Below are 26,342 nucleotides of genomic sequence, written 5' to 3'. Positions count from 1 at the left end.
AGCACATGCAATTAAAACATGGATATCTAATTTTGAGGAAACTGGTTCGGCAATTAAAAAGAAACCTCCAGGCCGTGAGCGAACCGTCCGTACACCACAGAATGTTCAAGCTTTACAAGATGCTGTCACACGAAGTCTACATCGGTCAATCCGTCGTCTCTCAGCATCTTTACAATTGCATAGTTCAAGTCTTCAAAGAATGTTAGTGAAGGACTTGCAATACCATCCATACAAGTTGCAGATTGTCCAGGAACTGAAGCCGAACGATGCAGTTGTGCGAGCACAATTCTGTAATGTAATGCTTTAGAAGATAAATGATAACGAAGAGTTTGTTCACGAACTGTGGATGTCAGACAAAGCGCATTTCCACCTCAGTGGATTTGTTAACAAGCAAAATTTCAGATACTGGGCACAAGAAAATCCTACGCAGCTACACCAGCATCTGTTGCACAGCCAGAAAGTGACTGTGTGGTGTGCGTGCTATGTCATCTTACGGTGTTATAGGCCCTTATTTTTTTTGAGGATGACAACGGTCTCGCAATTACAGTGACGTCGGCTCGTTACGTAGCCATGCTTGAAACCTTTGTTGTAGAACAACAAAAGAGATTTCCACCGATTCTTAACACAGCCTGGTTTCAACAAGATGGAGCAACGTCACATACTGCACGAATATCGATGGCAGATGTACGCCGATTGTTTGGACATGTCATTTCACGAAATGGTGAAATTAGATGGCCTCCCAGATCGCCTGATCTCTCAGCTTGCGATTACTTTTTGTGGGTCACCTTAAAAGCAAAGTGTTCCACAGTAGACCTGCTACAACGGAAGAATTGAAGGCAAAGATCCGAGAAGCAATTGCGGAAATTCCAGTTGAGATGTTACGTCAAACCATGAACAATTTAACAAAGAGAGTTCGTGAGTGTTTACGTAGAAGAGGAGGTCACCTGCAAGATGTCATCTTTAAAAAAATAAACTAAAATGTATGTAACCTAAAATGGCAACATTTGTACAATTACATGAAATAAAATTCATTTTCTAAAAAAAAATTTTTCATTAACATTACTTAATTTTTTTAATTTCCCGTTTCTTTGAATTACCCTGTAGTTCTTGTAAAAAAGTATATTTAATTTGTAAAAATTAACATTGGCGAGATAGGACATTCTGGGTCCCTTTAAGCCTATAATAGGACACTTCTTGAATAGAATGGTTATGCAAGTTAAAGATTTTGTATCAAGTTTCCTACAGCATTTTTTGATTATAGCATCTAACACACAAATAATTTATGATATACAGTTCTTTTATGGTAAACTGATCTGCAGTTCTTTATTTGATTAACTGTATTATCAGAAAACAAATTTTATTAAAAATATCCTAACAGACATCACATCTGACGAAAGTTATACACATCTAATCTTGTTATAAAACGTTTTAGAGCACCAGTCAGTAATTTAAATGAAATTACAAACATTAGGTTATTATAAAATAAAAAAAAAGTTTATTTATAAGTATTTTATATAGTTGTAAGTTAAATAAAAACAGCAATAATCACTATAAAACATAATCAATCATTCATTTAATTGAGATATAAAATGAATATGAAACCTTAAAATTACACTAAACGTATAAATACACATTCTTATTCTTCTATAATTATTCACAAAAAAATTGTTTCTTATATTAAGAAATTCATTTATTAACCAGTAGCAAATAATTTCATACTATAAATCTTACAACTAATACATATAATAAAAAATAATTTATAATAAAAATGAAATCTGATATTTACCTTTGTCACCATAAAAAAATTACATTTCACAAAATTAATTAAAATAAAGTAATACGTAAGAAATATGTATAAACAAATATAATAATTTTTAATTATTGAAACTGTATCACATTTTACTGTATTTTAGGGCAATGCACATTGGAGGCTCAGAGTGGACTGTAAGGATCGGATCAGGAATCAAATATTTTAGAAAAGTCTTTTCATATTTTATAATAAAGTTTAGTAGATAGATTTTTTCCAATTATGTACACAGATTTCTTTTTGCAATCAATATATTCAAGAAAATTTCAGTGTTCAGAAAACTATTTATCCCTTATGCTTTTTTACAAAAAAAATAAAATAAAACTCTTGACTTCAACAAAATCTTTTGACCAGTATAATGTTACATTTAGAAATATAATGTCAAGTGATAAGTTGACAAGTTGTTACTTGAAACATCTACAGGTGATTAGTGGTACAATACTTTATCATATTTAATTATCAATTTTAACCATACAATAGTTAGAAGTAACTAATAACATAAAATTTCATGTCCAGACCACCATACCAGTTTGCTGTTTTGTTTATATATGAATTTGGTACTTGATTTTGGAATCCTGATTAGAATTGGTAATATAGCATAATAAAACTGTTTGTTGAAGATGAGTTATCAGGGAAGAAAATATTGATGGCATTATGGGACCAAATAATAAGAACTATAATAATACATTTGCAATGAAAATAGATAATATAAAAAAGTTTTAAGAGGATTAAAATAAAACTCATTCAACAGGTACATACAACTGGTCAAAAGATAAATAAATATCACTGATTCTTAATTTACCTTTTAATAAGCTTTATGTTGATGTAATATTCCACAGACTAAAAAATGCATACATTACTTATCAGATACACACTTATTAATTTTAAAAACACTGAAGGAGATTAAAAATAATTCTCATTTAATATTTTAACAAAGCTGGTTAAAATAAATAAAATGAAAACTATGAAATATTTGAAGCGATACTATGTTTGCAAATGAATCACAAAACTGTGATGAAATAGTTACTGTATTGCAGTTTTACTGTCTTTGTATTAATATCTTGTGGATGACGAAACATTTTTGGTAAAATAAAGCAATAGGAAGAATAGATGAAAGCTAATGAAATATAAAGGGACACATTGAGAAAAACAGATAATTACAATCCTTACAGTTAAAGTATATGTATATTTACAATCATACAATTACTCTGTATCGAAAAAAAAATACTGGCAAAAATTTCTGCTAAATAGATAATTTATGGTAGTGTATGAACCTACTGTGTCATCACAAAAAAGCAGTCAGAAATAATAGCTTTTTTAATGATAAAAATATAATAGTTTACAGATCTCTTTACATTTCACAGTATTAAATTTTTAAAAAGAAAAACACTTCAGACAATAATATTAATGAATCATTAAAATTATGACTTAATTTTTATTCAAAGAGCTATCCTAAATTTCACCAGTTGTGCTATATTTAGTTGATAAGGCTTGTTCTGAAACTTGGGCGATAAGCTTCAGGGAAAAAACATAAAACAAACTGTTGAAAGTTTTTGAGATTTGTTTTATGTGTGAGCAAAAGGATCAGACTCTGCAGTGATTAACTTATAGGGATTGAACATTAACAATCTTAATGGCAAAATTATGTCAACGTTTAAAAAGTATATATTGTTGGATGCCCTGGGAGATAAGAACAGAATTGTTTTAGCTGAAGCAAGATTACAGCCTGTTAATAAAAAAGAGAAATGTAAATAAAAATTTTAATCATACCTGAATGTTGAGAAACCGTTTCTAAAACTTTTTCATACTAACTAAAATTACAAAATAATTTTTTTTTGTTAATCTAGGTGTTTAAAAGAGTTCCTTAGTTTTGAATGGGCAAGGATTTAATACACAAAAACCATCTAACTGTGACCTTTCAAACTAGGCAACAAACCACATTTTTCTGGCTAGAACCAAGGTTATGAGCAACTAAAATATTTTTGATCAAAGTTTTTGATCTTTAATGTAATATTTATTTCCTAAACAGTTTTAATGAGAAAATTCCATGACTACAGTATCTGCAATGCAATTTCCCAGATTATTTCAATAAAAAATTTTTTTTAATAGTCAGTAATTCTGCAAACATCAAATGACCATTTTGAAAAAAAAAAATTGTCAAGAATTATCTCTTCAGACATTGTCATTAATATATTTTCAATTCTGCTACTAAATGGAATGCGTAGGCATTTTGCTTCATCAATGTTCTTCAATTACAATTCTGAATAATATTGTAAATAATCATTTACAAATATTATATAGAAATCGATTCATAACTAACTGAAAAAATTACAATAGAAGTATGAATGGGATGAAACACATATTACATATTATAATTAAAATCGGTTTCAAGAGTTAATTATTTAATGTATATACTTTTTTAAAGAAGTACATAAATATATATCTGTTGCTAGTCACTCATTCATAATACAGGCACGATCACTTTTAAAACGTTCCTCTTCCTGGTGGTATTCCTTAGTTTAGCGATTTCATTTTGTGCAGTTTCAATTTAATACATACCATAAATTTAAAAAATCTCTTAATACAATATCAATCAATGTAGGTAAAATATAAATTTGTATTTTGATATAAATATAATACTAAAACAGAAAATGTTGTTGGAAGAATTAAAGTAATAAATATTACTGATATAAACTACAAGGCATATCTTGAATACTCAGGGCATTAAAAAAAGCAAAACAATTTAAATGATTCAATAATGAAATAAATCCTTTTATCCTAATGACTACAGTTGAAAAAATTGGAAGTTCTTAGATTGAGATAAAGGAAAAAAATTATGCCTGGGGGTGTAGTGAAAAATATTTGGAATATAAGCTACAGAAGTTGTTAATTTTGTATTACAAAATGAAACTGATTTTTTTACTTTTTTAATGCATTTTATACAACATACTAAATCACAGGTTTTTAAAAGCTAATTTTCATGAAAACATTTTTTTTTTTAAAAGTAAATTAACTCTTAATTCATATATCAGCAGAATACATGATAAATAAATGAATTCTTATCTCCTTATTTCTATCTTTTTCATTGCAAAGCTTTACAGGAATGAATTAATCACACTGTTGAAAAACTATATGTTCGTAATATTCATATTAATAAATATTATCTTAGCAAAACTGACTGCATTATAATCTTTTACATAAAAATGACTAGTTACTTTAATCTTGTTCAATAAAGTAATCAAATTTTTTTTTCCTAATGGATTCCCATAGAAAACTTATTCCAATTAGTGATATGAAAATCTACGATTTATCTAAATTGCAATATCACAGAGTTAATAGTAATACCTCCAACAAATGGGAACATTAAGCTCGTAAGACTATCATTATTAAAATTTTATACATACTACAGTCTACATAATTTGGCATAATTCATACAAAAATTTCTTATACACACTGATAATAGTGTGATTCCACCATAATCTAGACACTGTTTTTAATCAACATACTGAATTTATGAGGAGATTAAAGATCCACTCAACAGTACAATAAATACCAAAAATTAAATGCATTATGACGAATTAAAGATTCATTGATGGCAAACATCATGGCACAAGGAAAGTTAACAATTCAAAGTAATGCTGGTGCCTGGATGACAAATGAGTAAAAGAATAAAACAATTTTGCCACGCTCAACAGATTGCTTTTTTCTGTTAAAATTATTACAAAATTTATTAAAAATTAAAACAAAATTTTTATTACCTTTAGTGCAACATTAAAGAAAAATATATACACTGTGTATAAATAATAAAAGACATTACAAAAAAAATTATTAGTTCATTAATACAAATATTGAAAATCTCAAAAAAGAAAATCATAATATTCTTGTTCAAAGTTCAATTCCAAATGTTATTTAAATAAAATTTATATCACCACTTCACATACAAAAAAAAACTGATTTGAAAGGAAAAATTATATACAAAAATTCTATAGTGTTAAATTATTTCATGTTTTTTAACAAAAATTAGAACACATTTTTATTTAAAAATTTTCAAATTAAATATTATTCCATATAACCAAATGCAATAATGAAATGACTAAGACAGTATTTAAATGACATCAGATTTTAGATAATTAACAGTCTGATCAAATGATCATTATATCTATTGAGTAATTCAATAATTTGATATCATCTATTTTATTAATAGTTTCACTTCATACACACGCGAACAATATATTTTATGCATACCACATTCATTGTATTAAAAATAATTTAACATATTAAAAAAAAAAAAAAAAAAAAAAAATGTTCATTTTTCCCTTTAAAGATAAGAGAAGGAGACTTCTACTGGAACTACTCCTGTGGTGCCATCGCTCTTGCTTGTGCTCGCACTCTCTTTTCATACTCCAATCTATTTTGGCTGAAAAAAAAGAAGAAAGTTACAAATAAATTTTATAACAAAAATCCCACCAAAGACGTGGTAGACATAATGATTAAATAGTATGCAGTTACTTCATGCTAAAAATTGATCTGATTAACTTACACCGCATCTGAACCTAATAAAACCTGAACACAATTTCTTATCATGAACAACAAACATTTACAAGCTAATGTTCTTTTGCAGGGTGGCGGGATGGGTCCTACTTTAAATTCAAAATGATAACTTCCAGCTTTTCTCCATTTTAGAGTATCCATTTGGATTTTTGAATAGTTCAAGTAGCTTACTGATAAATCTACAGTCGCAACACTGGCAATAGCCTACAAATTGACCACAGAGGTTGTTTCCATATGTAACCAGTTTTCCTTTTTAATATAACTGAAATTTCCTGAGCAACATAAAGATGCAACTTTTCCCCAAATTGGAAAATTCTTCTACTGAACAGTTATGTAAAATATTATTCATGCCATGAATTTATATTCACTAATGTGATATGTTATATTCAATGCAATAAGAGAATACACACTGTTTCAACAATTCAAAAATGCCACGTGTAAAGGGACAAGAACATAAACTACAAATGCTAATTCTGTCTGCTGACTGAATAATTTTCTTCTACTGGTGAGGGACCCAGTCTCATAATTGATCGTTTGCAACTTCATACCTTTTTTTAACTTTAAATTTTTTCTTAAATATTTACTTATTATGGAGTTAATTTTTTATATTAACATGATTTTATAGTATTTATAAGAATCAGGAAAAATTTATATGAATTTCACATTTGCTGATTATTATTTTATCTGAATATAACAATCATTAACCAAATAATGTTTATGAACACATATAAATAGGGGTCACATGGGAATGAAGGATTAACAAATAACAAAAAAAAAATTTGTTTTATAAAACTTGAAAAAATTAAAATAAAATTATTTTAATTTTCAGCATGTCTGTTATAATTCATAGGATGAAAAAACAAATTAAATACAAACATTTACGGATTAACAGGCAAGCTGAAAAACAAACCTATTCTAATTTTGTTCAAGTTTTATAAAACAAAATTTGTTTATTAGGTTAATATATTTTACTCAAATAAAATAATCAGCAAACATGAAATTCATTTTTTCAATTGATAAAAATTGTATAGTAAATTAAACAGAAGAAAATGGCTGTGAGAAAATGAAGGGAATATACAGAAGAAAATAAGAAATGACATTGGTGTACTCCCCAGTAGACTGATATATAAAAGAATAAAACAAATATAAAATATATATATATAAAAGAATAAAACAAGTTAAACTCCATTAAATGGAAAAAATGGAGCCCATCCATTCCAAATTGGAAGCTGTCATTTTTATTAAAGTAGGGGCCCTCCTCTCTCTTACCTATTCTGCAAAAGGTTATCAGTAAGCTGTCACAGTCTGCTCTTGTTAATATGAAAATAAGGGATGGCTAAATTCAAACTATTAAAAATACCAGCGCACCACCACCTCAACATTTTGCATATTTAACATTTGATTTTGATTCACATATATTTCTACTATTTTGAATAAAGTATTTCTAATACTAACAGCTTTTTAATTCATTTTATTTGATTGAGTACATTATCTGCTGCAATAACATTTTGTTTTCTGCAAGTATTGTCAACAACAGTCGTCAGCAGGTCAGTATAAAAAATGACCAGTGAGACTGTGTTTTCATATGTAGACAGTTTCCAATTTTAATATAACTGAAATCTCCTGAGTAATAGGAGTAACAGTTCTTTTTTGCTTATTTTCTTCTTTTCTATATTTTCTTCATTTTCTCAGACTTTTCTTCTGTTTATTTTATTATGTAATATTTATAACAATTGAAAAAATGAATTTCATGTTTGCTGATTATTTTATTTGAGTATAGATATATTTTAGCCTAATAAACAAATTTTGGTTTAACCTAAAAACTTAAAATAGGTTTATTTTTCAGCTTGCCTGTTAATCCGTAAATGTTTGTATTTCATTTGTTTTTTTTTTTTTAAAGATGCAACTGCATTTCACCCAGATTAGAAAATTCTTCTACTGAACAGAAATGTAAAAAGATTTATAATGCCATGAATTCATATTCACCAATGTTATATGTTACAATTTACAGTTAATGCAATAAGAGGATATACAGTTAAAACAATTGAAAAATACCATGTGTGAAGGGACGTGAACGTACAGTGAAGTACAAATGATTACTGTTGACTAAAATATAATTTAAAACAACAGGTAAATAACTCCTTTAACACAAATATATCAACCTATCATAACGATAATGAGGAAAAGAGCAAGAATAACTTTCTTCAATGTGTCAATTATTTGAAGCACTGTGTAAACAGAAAATAGATGAGATGATTTTTTAATTGTAGAAATAGACTAAGATCAAACAACCATATAAGCCACATACATCCACAGCAAATGATTTTCAGTTATGTATGCTAGAAAACAAATTAATGGATTTTTTTGTGAAAAATGCACGTTTGGCTTGAATATGATTATCCTTGCCCAAGTATATATAACGAGTTTATTTATAACACGATTTTCATTCTAGAAGGGACAAATGAAATGTGATGCAAAGTGGAATCTAATGGGAGAACAAAATGACAAGATCTGCTGTTTTTGTAATTTATTCTCCTACAACATTCCAAAACTCACTAAATCATACCCTCCACCCTTCATTTTCTGTCTGTTGCCATTGTTAAGGAGTAAAGTACATTTGCTAAGTCAACGCTTCTAAAACAACATGCAGTGACTGAATTTTTAACAGCAGAAAAAGTAAATTCTAGTTACATTCATAGTCTTCTAAAAGCTGTTTATGGAGATTAAACAGTTGATTAAAATGCTGTAAGTAAGTAGGAAATAAAATTTTGTGGTAAAATGAATATTGATGAACCTCACAGCAGTCAAACAACAGTTTCTGTGAGTTATGAGAAACACCAAAAGTTGGAAACACCTCCTTTTAGTGTCCTAAAACACATGATAAATCTTAGGAGATATATATGTTGTATTTGACAATCCACAGAACCAATAATTCTGTACAATAATAATGCTGACCACACACATATGCAACTGCTGAAGTTATGGTGAAGTTAAATTGTGAGCCCATTCCACACCCTCCTTACTCACCACTCACCATATTTGGTGCCCCATGATTTTCACTTCTTTCATCAATTAAAGAGTTTTTGGATATTAACCCTGTACTGGCAAAGGCTGTAAGCACAATATATATTTTTTGTTAAACGGTATCATCACAACTGTGACTTATGTAAATGTTAACAGTTATCGATTTAAGTAACATTACACACTATCTGATCAGGTCGTTTAGGTATGGTACCAATCGATAGTACACTATCACTATTATTACCATTACTATTCGGTTATTACAAATTCGTAAAATTGTTGTACCACATTGTTTGGATATATATATATATATATATATATATAGAATTGGTCTCGCATGTGGTTTAGTCATTACAGCTAATTTACTCCTTTTGTTTATTTCTAATTTTTAACTATTCCATTATTGCATTGGATCAAAATCTGCTTAGTAATTTGAGTGGAATATGAGAAATACTTTTTGGTGAAGAATATAATGTTCCCGACTTCAAAGTAAGTAGTGGCATTATTTCTGCTGAAAATATACTTTCTGACTTTTCTTTTGATTTTCAGTCAGCCATTGATAATTCTGAACCTAATTTAAATGAATTAAGCGACAGTGAAGAATCTGTGTCTGAAAGTGATATCCTGCAGTTCGAAAAAAAACTGTTTTTCTACCAGAGAATGAAATTGATGTTAGTAAAAATTTTCAAGTAAGAAATTCTGGTATTAGGAAACTATACACCTCCCAATCCACAACCAATTGAATATTTTAATTAATTTTTACCAATATAATTTGGAAATTAATAGTTAAAAAACCGAATAAATATGCATAAAAACAAATAAAAATTGAGATTTTGAAAATATGAAAAAGTTTTCTCTATGGTCTAGTTGGGTTGATGTTACTACAAAAGAAATGAAGAAATTTATTGCTCTTATGATAAACATGGGGCTAACAAAAAGGAAAAATACTACTGGGACACATCAAATCCTCAAAGAAATCGTATACTAAGCTTGGAAGAAAGAGGAGAGCACCCTCAATTGATTCTGAGTAAAACTTTTACCAATTTTTTCAGTTAATATTTCTTTGTAAATAGTTAATAAGTGTTATACATCATTTTAATTAGAATAAAATGGCAATTATTTTGTACATATTGAAATTAGTTTGTAACAAAAGTGAATAATTATAATATTATGGAAAATTTGAAAAAAGAAAATTTAATTTTCCTCATTTTGAAAATTTAGGAAAAATCAGTCATCAAAAAATCATAAAAGATTTTTTCCAACATGATAAACATATTCTATAGAATTTTCTGAATAAAATGATGTGTAATAATATAAGGTTTAAACATTTTTTAATGAATTTTACAAAAAGTCATTGCAAGTAACTTAAAATTAATCTGCCATTTAAGACAAAATGACCACCAGTTCTTGGGTTAAAGGTATTCATTTCACCTTGTATGATGAACTGAAGGACACAGTGAGGTTATGGATCAAAGAAAGATTGGCAGCAACGGTTCACCATTGAAAGAAATGTGCAGCTGTAAATAGTGAATTGCAAGAAAAATAAATGTAAGATTTTATAACAAATAAAGTGTAATACCATATTTGTTTCATTTGCAAATTAAGAGAGTGTGTATTACATTTCAGCCATCCTTCGTACATTTGTAAAAAAAAAAGAAAGAAATCCTAAGTGTTCTTACTTTACAATTAATATAATTTTGATGATAATAAATTGAAAAGAGCAAGTTATCATGGATTGATAATGTCATATATAATTCTCAATAATATTTTGGGATAATCATTTAAACAAATGTTAGAAACGTTTTTATCAGTTACAGGAGAAAGCCATTAGATACATTACAGGCAAAAAGAAATATGGTTTTTTTGTAAATACAACCAGTTAATGACAATTACTTTATTATTTATAGTTTCCATAGTTATTTATAGTTATCTATAATTTCCATCATGGACAGCTTTTTAAAATTTAAGACACATCATTATGAAACATGAAATAGGGTAAAATAGTTTGTGGAACAGTATTGTAAGCCATCTTATGCAAGGCCAAAGTCTAAAGAGAAATACACTAGTATAAATAATAAAAAATTAAATGTTAAAAGACTAAAAGAATTTTTAATTTGCAGAATGCTTATTCTCCCTCATAAATTCCTTTTCTTCCTTAAGTGTTGGACAATTTACACAAAGGTCTAAGATTGGATTTAACTTCTAACTCACCTATACTCAGTTAACCCTTCCTGGACGTTAAGTGAATATACACATGGCAAGTATTTTCTTGAATAGACCGATCAAAATAACTCATTTAGAGGGGGGAAAAAAATTATTACCTAGACTTTTATAAGTGGAGATGGTAAAGGGGCTTATAAATGTAAAAAAAAATTATGAATGCGTGACTGGGGATAGTGGAGGCCTGATGATAATTTTGATTTCTGGTATTTTAATTTTCTGGTGGTATTTTGATTTCTGGCAAAAGTTGATGTCACAAAAATTTGTTATTTTTTAAGTTATTTGAGACACAGAAAGGTATAAACTTTCACAAAGTTTTGACAAAATTAAATTGTTTCTGTGGAAATGAAAAACAAAAAAAAGATTTTTCGCATTTTGTGATCTCTATGTTTAAAAAGTTGTAGATTTTTACGTGACCTACAACTTTTGTATTGGAAATTTTTTTTCTTCCCAACCCCCCAAATCACTTCACCACTTCCACTCACGCATTTACTATTTTTTATATTTGTTAAAATACGCCCCTTTACCATTTCCACTTATAAAAGTCCAGGTAGCAATTTTTTTTCTCTAAGTGTAATTTGGTTGGACTGAAGGTCAGTATGCGGGTATATCCACCTATTGATTTTATACATACAGAGTGATTTTCCTTATTTGGAATCGGATGATTCAGAACCAGAAAATGATGACACAAATAGTGTTGTTGTGAGTGAAGTTAGTGCAGCTTCTAGTGAACAATATTTGTGAGATACTGAATCAATAGACAATACTGTGAAGACATTGAAAATCTTGAAGATGAAACCGGTAGAAAAAAGAATCTGATGACGACAAGTGACATGTTACTGATCATGATGATGGACTCTTAAGCAACCCTGCAGTATATGAGTGGGGTGCAGCTTTACCAATAAATATCAATGAGCATTCAAAGCCAATTGAGTATTTTTCCTTATTTTTAAACAATTGTAAATGAAACAAATAAGTATGGGAGGAAACGGCAAGTTAATAGTATCCCAAAGAGTATTTAACGTAAATGGAAGGACACCACACTCAGTGATCTGAAAGGATTGTTGTACTATAAAAGTCCACAGCTTGCCAACGAACTCCTGAAAAAAAAACATGTTTGTAACAGGTACTGTAATGCTCAATAGGGTTGGACTACCTGCTATTAACAAAAAAAAAAATTCATCAAAAAAGGACAGTTACTTGACTGCAGTAAGAATGATTTTGGATTAGTGTGTTGGAAGGACAAAAGACACACAATGGTCCTTACCACTAATCATAAAGTTGGCAAAAAAGATATGGTGGATGTTCAGAGTAGATAAAAAAATCAACCAGCAAAACGAAAACCTGTCACTGCTGCTGAGTATACTAAATATATGATGGGGGGGGGGGGGTGTAGATCAGAGCTAAGATCACTATATTTTAAATTACCAGTTTATGTGTCGTATGAGGAAATGGTAATGAAAACTGTTCTTTTGGCTGTTACAGGTGGCTACAATTCATATATTCTTTACAAAATAAATAGAAAGAAGGCTCAAACAAAAGCTATGTCTCACAAAGACTTCAGACATAGTTTTGGTTGAAGATCTTGTTCAGAAGCGCTGCAAACCTCAGCCTTGATCATCTGCAGAAAACTGGGAAGAACGGTAGAATCGCCCTAAGACAAACAATTTGATAAACTACATGTCATGGAGAGATCAGAAAAAGGTACTAATTGATGTCAAGTTTGCTGCAAAATAAAAATATAAAAAGAGATAGTCTACTTTTGTAAGACCTGCCCAGAGCCATATCTGCATCCACATAAATGTTTTGAAGACTTGCATGCTAAGAAAGAATAAGTAACAATTTATTTTTTAGCATAATATCAAAACTTCTATTTATAAGTTTTAGAGATTCAGATACTTTTTGAATCCTCTTTTATATTTACAATTTGTTTTCATTATTGTATTTACAAGTTTTACTTTATAATTGTATTTACTTTATGTTTCCATAATACAGAAATAAATTTTGTGTGAATCATTATATAGAAATAATTTTTTTGAATATTATGATAAAAATATAATTCCATTTTAATCTTAAAGTGGTTATTTATTTCAAAATATACAGTTTCTAATACATTAAATTATGTTCATAAGTTTGCCGATATATAAATCTGTCTGTTAGCTATTCAATTCAGACTATTTGCGGACATATCCATCTGGCTGAAGTTCAATTAAATAACTGAAACAGTAGTCTCATTATAAAAATAATTTACATAATGAGAAATAAATGTTTCATAGAAATACTGTTATTCCTAATTCTCACACTACTACAGTACATGTTATATAGTACATACTTTTTATAATTGGTTAAAAAAAAATCTTTAAGGGCTTGAATTTCCAATTTTGGGCAGAGACCCTAATCATCATCAAGCAATAAGGTACGCTGCTTTACCTCTTGCATCAATATCATCTGGTGTTCTGCCTGGTGGCAGGACCCTTATGCCACTGTTGTCTCCATCCATGCCAGTCCCAATCTTCACTTACATCAACTAACTTATATTTTTTATCCTAACTTCCTTCACCTTCTTCATTTGGGGACAGGTTAGAAAGAAATTGAGCACTTATTCAAAATTTAAAGAGTGCCCAGTGCAGAGCCTTAATTGTATGCATTGGTGTTTTTAAAAAAACCTCCTCAAGGTTACCACTGTATTGGGAAAGGCTCTCCCAATTGATTTAGTGGTGAAAGTTCAGGCGGCCATGTGCAAATTGTGAAGAGGCAGGAAGGCCAAGGTATTTGGGATGCAGTTTCAAGCCGGGTCTGTGCTGGAGCAGTGATCTCAATGCATCGGTTCTAAATTTTGAATAGTTGCCCATCTCCCGCCTGTGGAGGAGGCTTTACAGCATAGCGATGAAAGCATGGCAGCAAGAGTGGCACACCACAACTAAGGAAAGGTCCTTGTATAGATTTATACAGGATCTGGGGGGATGGTACGTCTCTCCTTCATTTTTAAGGGCAACGAGAGCCCGAGTGCTCTCCAACCATGTAAATTTAAACCAATATCTGTTTCAGTTCCACCTGGCAGCTGATGAGCTGAGTGTCTGCGAGGAGGTCCATTTGAACGAACACATGATGTTAGGACTGCCCAGCTCTTGGGGGGGCCAGAACTCAGGTCACCCTGGAACTTAAGAGGTCAAGGGGAAAATTGGCCACTCACAAGCGACGAGAACTGCATTGTCGGACCGTGTGGGAGTTCCTTGATGCGGTTGCTTTGTTCAACCAACATCAGTAGTTTACCTAAGGGAAAAAACTCCTACCATGCTGCTGTAGGAAGCTAACCGAGAGATATGGCTGGCTACAGCCAGATTAAGGCTCCAAGCGCTTTAATGAACAGGTACTTGCTGGCATTCAGCAGTCTAGGCGTGACAGAGAATTGCTGTCTTTGAAGAGATAAATTAATTATTGATAGTCATATATGTTTTAGTAGTTGACGGGGTGCGTCTACCCATTTTAGTGATATATATGACAAGTGGGCGGCGGGACACACAAGCGAGTGGCGTATGGTACCATGCTTATTCCTCTCACGCTTTTACATTAGCTCTAGGAGCTAGTTAGGACACTGGTCACTAAACTTTCATGGCTCAGTAGCCGTTTATGACACACACATTCGATCTTATGCTTTAGGGCGACCGAATAGGGTGGTGGCAGGAGAAATGCCAAGCAAACCAATCCTCACTTCCTTTCTCCTGCTACTGACCCTTCCAATGCAACTGTTAAGATTCCACCTCCAACACCACATGTCTTGATCAGTTTTCTTTTCTTTCGTGTAATTGTAGCACAAGTGATCTTTCTTCTTTAATCTTTTTCATTGCTTCCTCATTCCTCTTTTTACTTTCTCCAGCCTTCTTTAAGATATATTCATATCTTAAAGACCTCAATCCAGTCCTTTCGCTTTTCTTCATTTCTGTAAGATAATCCATACATAGTATTTGGCTAACTGCTACTTTTAATCTGAAGACCAGACTTTTAGTATATAGTAATTTCCTTTTCTCCTTACTTTCTGCTAAGGCAAAATAAAATATATCTTGATATGTGTACTTCATAATAAACGTGAAATTTATTTACCGCACCTTCCTTTAAGAGGATCACTCAACACCTGAAGTAAATTAAGTAATTATGACACACCCACACAAAATATATTAACAGAAAATAAGCTTTACCAATATATAGTGTATGCCTCAGCCTGAGCGGGATCTTTAATGTTTGGTTCGTTAAGAAGGTCCTGAATGCCAAGCAATATCTGTTTTATAGTAATTGCTGGCCGCCAGTCTTTCTCTTCATCCAACAGCGATAAACAAACTGTACCTAAAAAATACAACAATTAAATTTATAAATTAAATTTACATAAATATTAATAAAAAATAATATAAAATTCTCTAGTTCATCAACTTAAAATTACATTATATATTAAACATTTTACATACGTTACAATACTTACAAACTTCTGTGTAACTTCATGATCACTTGTAAAAGCTTCTTGTATTAACCATTACAATTTTAGATCAACCATAATCATCATACGAAGCTATGCAAGTGATTTCGGGGTTATATAATGCTGTTCAATTTTTTTTACAAATTGAAGACAGAGGGAGACATGCTGGGTGTCTGAGTATGAGACACTCGCATATGAGTGACACATGTCTACCTTCTGTAGGTCTATTAATTTACAAACACATTAAAATAACTATTTTGCATATTAAAATTAATATTTTGAATAGTTTTGTACATTTACTTATTTCTTTAACTAATTTATTTGGAACATATAATCATTCATAAATGTCTTTTTCAAAATAAACTATTACATAGATGACCACAATGTTTTGGGACTTGAATTCTTTTTATTCTAAATCTTTGTCTGATTCTAGGTGAAATAAGTAATAAGTGAAATAAGTGATCATAATTTGTTTTTCTATGATTCTAGTACATACTATATGTAACCTATAATAAACTGTATGGTTATTTTATCTAGTGAAAATATTTCTGAATTTACTTTTTCCATTTTTTATCTTTTAGAATTCTGATGCAGAAAGGGGTAAATAGCTTAAAGAGATGTAACTGAAATATATATTAAAATGAAAAACTGTATTGTGTACACGAATCAGGTAAATTATAAGGGTAGAAGGTGAAGAAAGGATGGCTCTGATTAAGAAAGGGGTGAAACAAACATGTCGACCTCTGTTGCTTTTCACTTGTACACTGAGACGATACAGGAATAACAGGAAAATTTTCAGAGTGAAGTAACTACCTAAGGAGAGAAAATAAAGATTTTGCTGATGACATATTCTTTTGGCAGAAACAAATGAGTTAAGAGAAACTGTGAATGGCACATAGATTTTATTGTTTGGAAAGAAATTCAGTTTGAAAATAAGATTACAAAAATATATGTTCCTTTATTGACTAGAAACAGTGTGTATAATGCATTATTTTCCAGAAAGGAGAACATTAATTTGATGCTTTTCATTTACTTCTTTCTTCTGACTGTGACATGTGAAATATTAATGACAGTAATTATAGTTGCTTTCTCTGAGTAATGATTTCCACTACAAAGCAAATTCCTTTGGTGGACAGAATGAAGGTTTCACTTCTTTAAAGTTATGCACATAGCATACATAAAATTAAATTTGAAAGAGGGAGGATGCCAATGATAAATTAAAAGTAAGATAAGGGAACACAATAACAAGAGAATTTTATTATTTGGGTAGCAAAATTATAAAGTTGTAAGGAAAATATCAAAAGCAAGCTGGTATAACCAGCAAGAGCCTTCATGAGGAAAAACAAAATGTCCAACAGTAAAAAATATAGTTCTAAAAATGAAGAAGAAATTCTTAAATATACTTTAATGAACTGCAGTATTTTAGGGTATTGAAACAAGGACAATGTAAAAACAAACATGAAGAGAACATAGTCATTTGACAATGTGATAATAAAATGAGTGTGTTAACAAAGTACAAAATGGAAATAAGTAATGATAGAAATTTATGGCAGAATATTGTGAAGAAATGAAGCAGGTTGATAGGACTCTGAAAATGTACTGCTTTAATTAAACCTAGTAATAGAGAAAGGCATGTTTAAAAGGTAAACTGTGGAAACTAAAGTTTAAAATATATATAACAGATTAAGGATGTAAGAAGTAATGAAGTAAATAAATTGGGGTTAAAATATTAATATAACAGATGATGAATTTTAGTACTTCATTAAAGAATTGAAAAAGTATTTCTAAAGCAATTTGGAGAAAAAAAATGAAAAATATATTCATATCATATAAGAAGAATTATTTAGAAAAAAGTCAAACTGAGAACCTTCTCTCTTAATTTTAGAAGCTGGTGAAGAAAAGTCAGTTTCTGAGTCCTTAACTTGTTCATAATACATTTTAATTCTAAATTAAAAAATGAAAAATAGAATTAACAGAATAAAAAAAAAAAAACTTGTATAACACTTGCACAAATTACAGTAAACAAGTACATACCAGAAAAAACAAAGATCTCTAGGATTTACATACTAGAATCTATCATGAACTAAGTATGTTTTAAAAAAAGTTTTTTAAAACTTACTTTGTTCTTCATGTTCACATATTAAGTGCAATTACAAAAACTCTTCTTAAGATCTTAACTAAGCAACCCCATCTCCTGGGATATTGCAGTCCTTAAGCCATACAGACTTACACCAGGGCAAAAGTTTACTATATTTGAACATACATGTTAAACAATATTTTATTGCTTAGCCATATAAAAACTATTTTTTAATGTTTTTATTTTCACATAAAATACATCAGTGGGTCAAAATTCTTGAAATATTTATAAGTTTTACATCAAATTGTGCTGACTGGATTGTTACTTATTATTTATACAGTAATAGTAAAGTAAAAAATTAAGACTTCAGTTTACAAAAGTGTTATACACTAGACATATCTTTATATATTCTGCCCTTAAAAAAGCACAACCACCCACATGATATGATATCAATTAATTAAACATTAATCATTAACAATTTCTGCACAACCAATTCTTTTTGTAGCAAATATCGAGTACTTATTTAATTATCTTGAATGGTAGATAAATTCATTACGGGGTACAACTGTATTTTTGTAAAAAACTCATTCTCTCAACAAAATATTTTTATTGTTATTACTACTTTAATATTTTTTTTAAATTTTAATACTTTTAAATTAATGAGAGAATATAATTAACATAATATTCTTAATAATTTTTTATTCTCTTATATTATAAAAAATATGATTCAACTATAAAAATAGTGTTGAGAAACTAAGCGTACAGTTGAGCACCAATGATTATCATAAGACAGATTTCACAATTACATAAAGCACTATAGCACTATGTTAAGCTCTATTTCTTCATTCCAACTGGTCTTTGCGAAAAAATGATACCGATACTTTTCAACAGATTGTAAATATTTAATACAGACTATACTTGTCTCCCAGAATGGGTAAACTGAGATTTAGTAAGACTAATATGCCAAACACTAGTAGGGTATACCATCTGTTTCGATTTATATAGCTAGGTGCCATAACATAAATAACTGAATGGTCTTAAGTCTTAAAACTCCACTTCATCCTTGAAAATGAAATGGTCATTCTCAGTATATATATATATATATTAATGAACCGTTACACACAATTTTATAAAAACAAATTTCTACACAGTGAGAAATATTAAAAAAATGTTTAATTTTGCTAATAATTACAAACAATTAATAAATGTAACAAAAATAAACAAAATGAAAATAGTAACAATAAAAAAATAAAACTTACCAGAAGGGTAGACATTTGGGTGAAAGAGAGGTGGTTCAAATTTGCATTTTGGTGGGCTCGATGGGTAATCATCTTTAAAAATCATCCTTAACTTATATGAACCTCCTTCCCAAGGTGTCTGCAAAACACATAATTAAATGAAAAAACAAATAACTAAAATGAAATTCTCATTTCCAAAATGCCCAAGGACCTATAAAGGATGACTTTTTTAAAAATCAATGTGGAGTAACATAAAAGCAAACTGTTTTTTTTTTATTTTAATGCACAGCCTCTTCAATGATAAACCTATTCTAACGGTAACCCTGAATATGCCACTATTTTACAGTAAATAATTAAGGGGGAAAGTATGATTTTTTTTAAATTTATCTTTACAAACATAATTCCAGTTTATCCAATCTATCAAAATTAATAATGATACCAATCAGTTGGAAGTGGTACAAATGTAAAAGTTGGAACTTCGCAAAGTTTTATTAATATTTATACACATAAGATATAAGCTAAGAATTACAACAATTAGAGTGAGGTAAATAAATGAAATTAAAATAAATATACTGACATAAAAAACACCCTACACTAAAATCTATTCAAATCCAAATTAAATAAAATTAATGGACAACTTAATAAACTTTAGTTGTAGACTTCAAAAACTGATGAAAAATATGTATAATGCTATCTGAATGAAAACAGGCCACTTTCAAAAAAAATTGTGCCATTATAAAAATAAGAATGGAATTTAAAGAAATGACAAATCAATCAATAGCTATCTCTATTTGGAATGCAAAAATATGGTAGTTTTTACCTTTAATTTTATCAACTAATTTTCATAAATTTTTGTACAAAAACCATTTAATATCTGACCGACACCATACTATTTTATTTTGCCATGAGGCAGAAATGACTAAACCATTTAAAGTTGTAAAACAGGTTATTTATTTTCAAGTAAGAATATACTTACATATGTAAGAGGTATTACCAAGTTCTCCTGGGACTTTCATAACCTATTCTAATTACGAAAATAATGAAGTTCACAACATATGATTTTGCTCAGATTTCAGCTAACCTGGTAAAATGATGCACTGAAATTTTTAGGATATTAATTAAGGGGGAGAATAAGTGATAAATTGGGATAAAATGCCCTGTTTTTTTTGTTTGACACAATAATTTTGTTAAATGGATAATGAACACATAAAACTTTTAAACAAACTTGTAGAGAAGAAAAGTTGAATAAAACCGGAAAAGTATGAAAGTTTCTTTTATTTAGAAACAGTACATTAATACATTTGTCAGAAAAGTACTTTGTCAAAAATGTAAACAAAAAGCAAATTTTTTTTGGTGATGTGAGAAAATGTGTAAAAATTGAATTTACTTTTAATTTTTTTTTAAGAACTGGAAATTACACAATTGTAAAAAATAAAATGACAGCTACTAATTTTTTATTAATGAGAAAAGTACAATAAATTATTTGAAAAATCATTACTTCAAAGTTGGCAATAAAATAAGAGTTGATCAACAATGTGCAATACTGAGTGCATTAGTGTTTAAATCATTCTGTAAGGTATATTAAATATATCGTGTACTGTGAACTGTGCTGTAGTTAGTGAAGGTTTTCTGTCAATTTTAGTTTTAAGCGTGATCGGTTTGCCATTGAAGTAGTAATGCCATACTTACTACTATAGAGGAATACGCCGATATGGTATTTTGAGTGTGTGTACTGGTAATGCTAAAGCTGTTGCAAAAGAATATGAAATATGTTTTCTGAATCGCAGAATTCCAGATCCTAAAACAATTAGTGTGACCTTTTGTAATCTTCAGGAATCAGATTCACTACCTAGTATTCGTGTCAGCTACGAATGATATGTCAAACACAACGCTCTTATTGATGAAATTATTATTGATGCAGTTCAGTGCAGTCCAGGCGTCAGTACATGATGTCTTTCTAAGCGGATCAGAGTTTCGATAGTTTGGAGGATACTTGAAAAAAAAAACAAGTTTTATTCTTATCATAAACAGCCAATTAACATCTACTCCCAGGAGGCGGTCCACTTCACTTGGATTTCTGCAAGTGGTGGAATGAAAATTGACTACTCTACAAGTTATGTTTTGTTTACAGACGAGGCAAATTTCACTCGAGATGGCATCAACAACTTATACAATGAGCATACATGGGCAGAAGTAAATACTCATGAAATGGTGGAAGGCAATTTTCAACACCGATTCAGCGTTAATGTATGGTGCAGCCTTCTTGACAATCAGTGGTTTGGACTGTTCCTATTACATGGCTGCTTAAATGCTGAAGTCTACTTGCACTTTTTTCAAGAATTGCTGCAGCTGCTTGTAGATGTTCCTCTAGTGCTAAAATGCAAGGTATATTTTCAGCATGATAATGTGCCTCCCCACTTCTCTTGTGCTGTTTTCAATCACTTAAATAATCATTTCCCTGAAAAATGGATCGGTCAGTCACAGAGAACCGCATTCCTTTCCTGGTCACCAAGAATGTCTGAACAACTCCTTTACATTTTTACATCTGGGAATAGATGAAAATTATTGTATACAAAATAAAAATACATTCTTGTGAGGAATTAATTGTCTGTATTATGGATATGGCTGAGCAACTTAAGGAGAGCCACTCTTTTTTTAATTAAAAAATCATATTGGATATCTTTATTAATGATAGTGGTATAAAAAAACATTATTCAGAATGGTAACAATAAATACATTTAAAAAATTACTTCTTAAGAGAAGCAAATTAGTACAGTATAAACTAAAAATGATAATGCTTCATTTGAATATTTTTTTTATTTTACATGCAGCATATATTTTTCAGGATGGATTGGAGATAGTAATATAGTAAAAAAGTAAGTATTTCTAACAAAGGGTTTTTGGTGTTTTAACATTTTTATCTTTTCTTGTCAGTTGTTAACTTGGTAGTTCTTGGATCACAGGGAGAATTGGAAAGACATATAACAATAAGCACAATTTAATAAGTTTTAGAGCTCATGTGCGCAATACACCTTCAAGAAAACCAGGTAATGGTAGGTATAGGAAGTTTTTCAAAACCAGAATGGTGTAAATTAACCTATGAACTAACTTTTGGGATTTTTTAAATCTACTTAACAGAATTTTGATCAAACCAACAGTTAACAGAACAATAAATAGAAAGTTTTTTCAAGCTGTAATTTTCCCAGTAGAAAGTACATAGGGAATGATCGTAAGAAAAAAAATGCTGAGGTTTAGATCTCAGCATATAAAGATAGAGACAAAATTCTATTTATCCTAATAAAACTGAACTGCTTATGAGTATAAATTTCAGAAAATGTGGCCCTACAAAATTAATTTGATTTCATTCATTTCACTCACTTTGACTAACTTGCATATACATAAAATGTTTGCAATAATATACTAATTGGAAAAAAAAAAATCAAAACTAATTTATTCATTATAATAAAATTAAACGCTAACTTACCCCCTTTTTCCCAGGAATAGCACACTCCCAATTCATTAAATTTAGGGAGCCATCTGCATTTTTGGCTGGTCTAGCTACAAAACCCTACAACAAACAAAAAATAAAAAAAGATATACATAATATAGATTCTCATCACAAATTTTTTATATATATTATGTTTATAAAGTTAACAATCCAATAAACTATATTAAGTGCATTGTTTTATCTCAAAAATTTAATTCAAGCAAAAAAATTGTTACCAAAGTTGGATCAATCTTCTGCTACCATCCATTATTACATAAACAAATTCTTAGTAAAAATAAATTGCGGTCATATATTATCTTTTAACTATACCCTAGTATATGAATTTTAAGAAAACAGTGACAATATAAAGGAGTTCAAGAAAAGCAATGAAAAGAAATATATCAACGTAGAAATAATAACAGTATACTTCAATGAAGAGATTTTTATTTTAAATTTAGTAATTATTTCATGATGATTACCATGATTTATTTATCTATACTTAGAAACTAGTCTTATTTCTACACAAAACATTTATAATATATAAACAAAGACACTATATTCAGTGATAAAAAGTACACTATATTTAAAAAAAGCTTGCTTCAATATGAAAACATTAAATCTAACAAATGTATCTATTTTAAATATGAGACGACTACTACTAAGGCTGAACTATAGGCCACTTCTGAAACTAGCTATAAGAAATATTAAATGGCAGCTATTTTATTTAGGATTGGCACAGCAGTTTTCTTTCACCAAAAAATAGATCATTTCAATGTAGAAATACAATTTGTGCTAATTCACTTTTCCTGTACATAAGGTTCTCATATTTTAATAACACCTGCACACAAAAACTGACAGTTGTCACTGGTGATTTAGATAGTCATGTTCAAAATATGAGACTTATATATTTATATATAAATGTGTGTTAATGGTTATACTTGTAAATAAAATATTTTTCATTTCTATCAAGTTTATTATTATTTATTTCTATTACAAATATTATCCATGGGTTCATAGTTTTTCACATAAACTGGTTTTAACTTTTGAATTAAACTTGCTATTGTAGTATTAACAGGCGGATTTTGTTAATTACATTAATTAATTAATGTATAATACATGAGGGCTGTTTGCTAAGTTCTTGGTCTGGTAAAGAAAACAAAATAAAAAACACTTTTAGTTTTCTTCAGCACATTTTCATCTGCTCTCACCCACTGTTTTATCTCTGGCATGTAATAGTGAATCTATGTTTTTCATCAAATATTTAAAACAGTCAGTGGAATCAATTGCATTTAAATAAATATAAAACACGCTTCGATAAGTGTTCAGTTAATGAGTTTTTGTTGAACTTTAACTAATATAGAACCCATCCACTGGAAACCTTTTTCATACCCAAAAAATAATCTAGAACATAATGAATGCAGTTTATTAAGATGTCTGTGATGTTGGCAAGCTCAAGTACCTTCAGTCTGTGATGATTTGTGGTATAGTAGAATTTCATCAGAAATAGTGGTTTTTGGGTGTCCGAAGCATTCATCATCTTGAACAGAAGTTTGCGATCATATTTAAATTCAGCAGTTTATTTTTTACCGTTGAAAATGAAGGGGAAGTATCCTTTTAAAGGGAAAATTTAAAAAGCAAGACGAAGACATAGCCTCTCCTGTCCTTTTATAAATGCAATAAACTAACTAATGGTAAAAAATTAATTAATATTGTTGTTGATGATATGGTTAGAAGAAATACTTATATGTAAATAGGAAAAAAACATTTTCCAATATAAAATAAATAAACATACTCGTAATTTACATTTAAAAATAACGTGACATGACCCTAATCCAATCAAAGAAAACAAATGCATTCACTTCAAAATTGATTGAAATGTCAGAGCTACTTGCAGACTTACCGTCACAAAAGTAATCTTTTAATTCTTTTATGCAGGTTGTCACTGATTACAGCAAACAGCATTAAAGAATTTCTCAGCCGGCAATCAATCTGGAGTACATTTTACAACAAATCTGATTATTAATAAAGTTCAGGAAACCTTGTTCAGAATGGACATCAGGTAAGACATTCTTTATCTTTAACCAGAGCAAGTAATGGCCATTGCAAAAAAAAATTACCTTTGCATGATAAAAGTAGCTTAACTTTTATAAATTACAGAAACAATTTCTAATTATATCAACTGCATCTTACATATTGTGGTGTAATGTACAAATATACAGGGTTATCGATATGATTAAATTTGTAAATTACCAAAAAAAATATATCTAAATGCAACAAAAAAAAGAATATTGATAGTTCAATTACAAAGGAAGTTCAAGTAAAGATAGCAATAACAGTCTAGCAATGAAAATAAATTTAGTTTTATCAATTTACAAATTAGTATTAGGGTATTAAAAAAATCAAACAGCAAGGGTAATGGCGTTTAAAGTAAATCATCAACGAATAAGGAAGAACACTGAAAAATATGTGAGCTAATGTTCAAAACTGCCTTCAGGACAAATTTGGTAAAAAATGTTTTTGTGCAAATACATGCAGAATAGTAAAACTGTAAGGGAGTAGTATACTTAGGCAACTAGGATTAATTACTTTGGTAATGGAGGTAATTGTGAAGGCTAAAAATGTGGATATATATGTAGTGACTGGACAAATAAGATGTAATAATAATGTTACTTACAAATGGGTGGTCCTTACGCCATCCTTTTCTTTCTTCGGCCAGGCGTGCTATGGCAATACCGGACATCTTTTTTTTACCTGAAAAAAGGCACACTACAAATAATATGAAGTTCAAACGCAAATACAATTCAGTAGCATTAATTCTACGCCTTGTACGTAGGTAGCTTACGTGCCTAAATCAAGGAGGTTATGTACCAAGAAAAAATACAATTTCAGTTTACAATAAATTATCGACCTAATAATAAAATGAAAACGGGTCACGTTCAATTATAGTAGTCAATTAAATTAACGGAATATTTTTTTTCATACGATACAAATAAGAAATGGCCAAGCATCGATGTGTCGAGACAAAAGCCTCCGAACACACATTAAAATGTAATAGATATATTTATTACTTCACACTAAAAATAATCCACTTTTAAACTGAAACATTCTGAAAAGTAATACATGATATATTCACGAATTAAAGTAAGTAATAAAGATTAATATTAAAGGCAAATTCGCGGTACTTACAATCAACGCAGAGGTACAGGCAAACAATGTTAAGAATCCTTTCTAGTTTAATATTAAAAAAAAAAATTATAGTTAACTGAAACAAAAATATACGTAAAGTAATCAATTTTTTTTTTAAATATAATAAATTCTTATTTGATATTTACCCTAACACAGATATTGTGCAACATGTATATATACACCTTAAAACATAAAAAAATATTAAGTAAAAGTTTTGAGATAAATTTCTGTTTCATAAATTTTTATTTCTTTATAAATTATTAGAATGACACAGTTTTTAAGTAACT

The 26,342-nt window shown here is 29.4% G+C and overlaps 1 protein-coding gene across 2 annotated transcripts; it reads right to left on the bottom strand.

The window, feature by feature from the left end:
* Positions 1-1,494: 1,494 nt before the first annotated feature.
* On the bottom strand, positions 1,495-26,126 carry lwr (ubiquitin conjugating enzyme lesswright). 2 transcript variants are annotated; one of them, XR_012756211.1, is made up of 7 exons: positions 26,056-26,126; positions 25,544-25,620; positions 22,867-22,950; positions 19,404-19,521; positions 15,796-15,940; positions 8,210-8,296; positions 1,495-6,224 (listed from the first exon to the last, which is right to left on the bottom strand). XR_012756211.1 is itself a non-coding variant. In XM_075364706.1 (6 exons), the coding sequence occupies exons 2-6, from the start codon at positions 25,607-25,609 to the stop codon at positions 6,158-6,160; spliced, it is 480 nt and encodes a 159-aa protein (XP_075220821.1). In that variant the 5' UTR covers positions 25,610-25,620; positions 26,056-26,126; the 3' UTR covers positions 1,495-6,157. The 2 variants fall into 2 exon arrangements, 1 of the variants encoding a protein (XP_075220821.1); XM_075364706.1 differs by lacking the exon at positions 8,210-8,296.
* Between the last annotated feature and the right edge of the window lie 216 nt (positions 26,127-26,342).

Source organism: Lycorma delicatula, chromosome 4 (genome assembly GCF_047948215.1).
Source record: "Lycorma delicatula isolate Av1 chromosome 4, ASM4794821v1, whole genome shotgun sequence".
NCBI classification, from domain to species: domain Eukaryota; kingdom Metazoa; phylum Arthropoda; class Insecta; order Hemiptera; family Fulgoridae; genus Lycorma; species Lycorma delicatula.
This window is presented reverse-complemented; position numbering and strand designations above follow the sequence as displayed.

Coding starts and splice junctions, on each gene's coding strand:
- lwr (XM_075364706.1), bottom strand. CDS start 25,609: ATGTCCGGTATTGCCATAGCACGCCTGGCCGAAGAAAGAAAAGGATGG. Junction 22,951..25,543: donor GGCGTAAGGACCACCCATTT/GTAAGTAACATT, acceptor TGTTTGTTGTAG/GGTTTTGTAGCTAGACCAGC. Junction 6,225..15,795: donor GAGGCATACACTATATATTG/GTAAAGCTTATT, acceptor CTTTTTTTTCAG/CCAAAATAGATTGGAGTATG.